The following is a 5215-nucleotide window of genomic DNA, read 5'->3' on the forward strand; positions in this document are numbered from 1 at the left end:
AGCCGTCATTGTTGTTTGGCAGGCTGGGGCTGGATTCAAACCCACCACCTCAGGTGTATGTGGCTGGCACCTTAGCCACATGAGCCACAGGCACCAAGCCTGTCCTTCTACTTTTATGGAAATCACCCACCTATAGCCACCAAAGATGCCATCACTATTTTATTCTGTCCTGCCTCTTCAAACAGTTTACAATGTTGAATGTTCCCTCCATCCTGTCCTACTTATTCTCTAATAACCCAAGTAATAGAGATGTCTCTTAAACCCTCTCACCTCCACCATGAAAATCAGCTTCCCTCCTGTGACACTTCTCAGTCAGCCAGCTTCTACCACAACCCTGTAGAGCAGTGGTTCTCAACCTGTGGGTCGCGACCCAAAGGAATTGTATTTTTCTGTGCCTTTTTTTTTTTTTTGGTAGAGACAGAGTCCTATTTTATTGCCCTTGGTAGAGTGCCATGGCATTACCCAGCTCACAGCAACCTCTAACTCCTGGGCTTAGGCAATTCTCTTGCCTCAGCCTCCCAAGTAGCTGGGATTATGGGCGCCTGCCACAACGGCCGGCTATTTCTTTGTTGCAGTCTGGCAGGGTCAGGCTCAAACCTGCCACCCTCAGCATATGGGGCCGGAACCCCATCCACTGAGCCATAGGCGCCGCCCCCACAGGAACTATATTAAAGAGCCCAGGCATTAGGAAGGTTGAGAACCACTGTTGCAGAGGTTGGAAGCATCTTCTCTCCTGCACTGTTCAGAACACTGTGCAGACCACCAGAGGGGGCCCTACTGAAAAACAAGCTTCCTGGCCAGTCTCTCCCAGAGAAGCAGTTAACCAACCACACTAAGAAAACTAGCTTTTCCTTTATTCAATAAGAAAATCAGAAGCTGAAGTGTATAAATGTAGCCACAGTCAACTAATCCAGATGTATTCATTCCACCTCACCTAATTCTCAGAGATGGTTAGAATCACATAAAATAGAGGAAGCCCAAACTGAGTGTCAGTTTCCTCAAAAGAATAAAACTCGGCTCGGCGCCTATAGCTCAACCGGCTAAGGCGCCAGCCACGTACACCTAACGTGGCGGGTTCGAATCCCCAGCCCGGACCCGCCAAACAACAATGACGGCTGCAACCAAAAAATAGCCGGGCGTTGTGGCGGGCGCCTGTGGTCCCAGCTACTTGGGAGGCGGAGGCAGGAGACTCGCTTGAGCCCAGGAGTTGGAGGTTGCTGTGAGCTGTAATGCCACGGCACTCTACCCAGGGGGACAGCTTGAGGCTCTGTCCAAAAAAAAAAAAAAAAGAATAAAACTCTAGGGGTTTAATTTAACCTGATTATATTAAAATGGGACAGAACCCAGTAACTTCAAAAACTATCACTGTTCATAGGAAACACTTCCAAAATTACAGGATCTTGTTACCTGCTTAAGCCCCTCTCTAGAAGGAGCAGATGTTTTCACAATATCATCAATAGCCCACCACTGATCAGCAAGGTACAGAGCCACAGCTAAAAAAGAATAGATAATCATTAGAATTTACATTTTAAAGTATACAATATTACTATTAATATCTGGTACAGTTTACACAGACACTGTTAAATACTTTATAATACATTGTGGCCTCATCTACACGATTTTTATTTTATTTTATTCCATCCATTAAACACTTAATTATGAGTAATAAATAATTATATTTTTGTAAAATTACAATTTGAAGCAAGTTTTAAAATAACAACTTCCTTCATAAAACTACCTTTTTAATAAAGTTCTACCAGTCTGGAGAAAAAGTCCCCTATTTAATGAATATTAAGCAAAAACAGAGACCTGTCAGTGAATCCTCAGGTGCAAAAAGAGCAAGAATTTTCTGAGTCTGATCGCCACCATAAAGAGGTACAAAGCCTACATTGGATAGGCTAATAGGAATCTGAAATGACAATTAGAGATTAGTGAAAGTCTGTTAAGAAAACACATGACAAAAACACTACTTTTTATCAAGGTATTAAACTTTCCCTACATTAATTTTAGTTGCATAGCGTCATTTCATAGGAGATGATATTTCTAGTCTCTTAAGAAAAAATAGAATAGGCTCAGCGCCTATAGCTCAACCGGCTAAGGCGCCAGCCACGTACACCTAAGGTGGTGGGTTAGAACCCCCAGCCCGGACCCGCCAAACAGCAATGACGGCTGCAACCGAAAAATAGCCGGGCGTTGTGGCGGGCGCCTGTGGTCCCAGCTACTTGGGAGGCGGAGGCAGGGGACTTGCTTGAGCCCAGGAGTTGGAGGTTGCTGTGAGCTGTAATACCACGGCACTCTACCCAGGGGGATAGCTTGAGGCGCTGTCTCAAAAAAAAAAAAAAGAAAAAATAGAATAAATCAGGTATTTTCCTTCTGGAAGAATTTTATTATTTTAGGGGGAAAAATGAAAATTTATATCAATAAATGTTAATAACTATGTTCTAGCCCCACATCTGAATAAAAACAAATCCCAGGATATGACTCAAAGTCATAAAAAAAACACTACAATTGCTGTGTGATGCCACAGCACTCTACCAAGGGCGATAAACTGAGACTCTGTCTCTACAAAAAAAAAAAACAAAAAACTACAATTTGGATTAGAAACAGAAACATCCTTTTGGAAACACAGGGAGTCAGCAAGGGACTTCTGAACTCCATAAGGAGGACAAAAGCAGTGGAAAACTGGACTCATGGAAACCCTAGTCCAGAGGCATGGTAACTTAAAGAGCAAGGGGAAGTGAAAGGAAAATTAGGGTAAGGAAGCAGATAAATCACTTATGAGGAAGAACCAGCAGAAAAATCCTGGCAACTTGAAAAACCAGTCCAGAGCAACCCCCCCAAGGGACTGTGAGGTAGCTACTGCAGAGGATTCCACCTATATAGAAATGTTACAAATGACAGAAAGGGAATTTAGAATACAGATCATGAAAACAATGAAGGAAATGATGGAAACAATGAAGAAAACTACTGATAAAGTGGAAAATAACCAAAAGGAAATCCAAAAACAGAATCAAATAAGAAGAAATGAACAATATGAAGAATACAGAAAGGATACAGCAGAGCTGAAGGAAGGGAAGCAATCAATTAAGGAACTTAAAGATGCAATACAAAGCATCAACAGGGGAGGGAGGAAGATGGGAGAAGGGAGGGTAATTGGTGGGACCACACCTATGGTGCATCTTACAAGGGCACATGTGAAACTTACTAAATGTAGAATATAAATGTCTTAACACAATAACTAAGAGAATGCCGTGAAGGCTGTTAACCAGTTTGATGAAAATATTTCAAATTGTATATACAATCAGCACATTGTACCCCATGACTGCATTAATGTATACAGTGATGATTTAAGAAAAAAAAAAAAAAAACTTCAATGAAGGACCATGAAAAAAAAGAAAGTATCAACAGATTAGACCATGCAGAAGAAAGAATCTCAGAGGTAGAGGACAAAGCTCTTGAGATAACTCAGATAGTTAAAGAGGCAGAAAAGAAGAGAGAGAAAGCAGAACGTTCACTGACAGAATTATGGGACATTATGAAGTGTTTAAACATACGAGTTATAGGTATCCCAGAAGGGAAAGAAGAATGCCCCAGGGGAAAGAAAGCCATACTTCAGAATATTATAAATGAAAATTTCCCAAATATCACCAAAGATTCTGACACACTCCTTTCAGAGGGATATCGGACCCCAGGTTGCCTCAACTCTAACAGAGCTTCTCCAAGACACATTGTGATGAACCTGTCCAAAGTCAAGACAAAAGAAAAGATTCTACAAGCTGCCAGGAGTAAGTGCCAGTTGACCTACAGAGGCAAATCCATCAGGGTGACTGCAGACTTCTCTAATGAAACTTGCCAAGCCAGAAGACAACGGTCATCTACCTTAAATTTACTTAAACAGAACAATCTCCAGCCCAGAATTCTATATCCTGCTAAGCTTTATAATTGACAGAGAAATCAAATCATTTACTGATATACAAACATTGAGGATATTTGCCAGAAGACCAACTCTACAGGAAACACTTCAACCTGTTCTATACACTGACCATCACAATGGATCAACAGCAAAGTAAGAACTCAGAAATTAAAGGACAGAACCTAACTTCCACAATGATGCAAAAAATAAAACTAAGCAATGGACTCTCACAAAATAAGATTAATAGAACACTAGCACACTTATCAATTATCTCAATAAATGTTAATGGCTTGAATTCCCCACTGAAGAAGCATAGATTAGCTGACTAGATTAAAAAACACAAGCCATCCATTTGCTGTCTGCAAGAAACACCCCTAGCCTCAAAAGACAAAATAAAACTCCGAGTTAAGGATTGGAAGACAATTTTTCAGGCAAATGGAATTCACAAGAAGAGAAGAGTGGCAATCTTATTTTCAGATACATGTGGATTCAAAGCAACTACAGTCAAAAAGACAAAGATGGTCACTTTATATTGATCAAGGGAAAAATACAAGAAGACATTTCAATTCTAAATATTTATGCACCCAATTTAAATGCTCCCAGATTCTTGAAACAGACATTACTCAGTCTGAGCAATATGATATCCTATCATACCATAGTAACAGGGGACTTTAATACTCCTCTTACAGAACTGGACAGATCCTCTAAACAGAAATTAAACAAAGATATAAGGGACTTAAATGAGACCCTAGAGCAACTGTGCTTGATTGACGAATATGGAGCACTCCATCCCAAAGATAAAAAATATATATTCTTCTCATCACCCGATGGAACATTCTCCAAAATTGATCATATCCTAGGACACAAAACAAACCTCAACAGAATCAAAAGAACTGAAATTTTATCTTGTATCTTCTCAGACCACAAGGCACTAAAGGTGGAACTCAACTCCAACAAAAATGTTCAACCCCATAAAAAGGTATGGAAATTAAACAACCTTCTGTTGAATGACAGTTGGGTGAAGAAGAAATAAAAGAGGAAATCATTAACTTCCTTAACCATAACAACAATGAAGACACAAGCTACCAAAACCTGTGGGATACTGCAAAAGCAGTTCTGAGAGGAAAAATTATCGCTTTAGATGCCTACATTCGAAAAACAGAAAGAGAGTGCATCAACAAACTCACAAGCCATCTTATGAAATTGGAAAAAGAAGAACAATCTAAGTCTAAACCCAGCAGAAGAAAAGAAATATCCAAAATTAAATCAGAGATCAATGAAATTGAAAACAAAAGAATCATT

General features: G+C 40.1%; 1 protein-coding gene across 1 annotated transcript in view; it reads right to left on the reverse strand.

The window, feature by feature from the left end:
• The window catches only part of FAM169A (family with sequence similarity 169 member A), a 71346-nt gene that overhangs the window by 61731 nt on the left and 4400 nt on the right, over positions 1-5215 (reverse strand). Inside the window, exons 2-3 of the mRNA XM_003785916.1 lie at positions 1810-1909; positions 1408-1493 (exon numbers count right to left, since the gene is read on the reverse strand). Of these exons, the coding sequence (XP_003785964.1) occupies positions 1408-1493; positions 1810-1909 (186 nt within the window). The remainder of the gene's footprint in view (positions 1-1407; positions 1494-1809; positions 1910-5215) is intronic.

Source organism: Otolemur garnettii, unplaced genomic scaffold (genome assembly GCF_000181295.1).
Source record: "Otolemur garnettii isolate 467f Iridium unplaced genomic scaffold, OtoGar3 scaffold00017, whole genome shotgun sequence".
Classification (NCBI taxonomy): domain Eukaryota; kingdom Metazoa; phylum Chordata; class Mammalia; order Primates; family Galagidae; genus Otolemur; species Otolemur garnettii.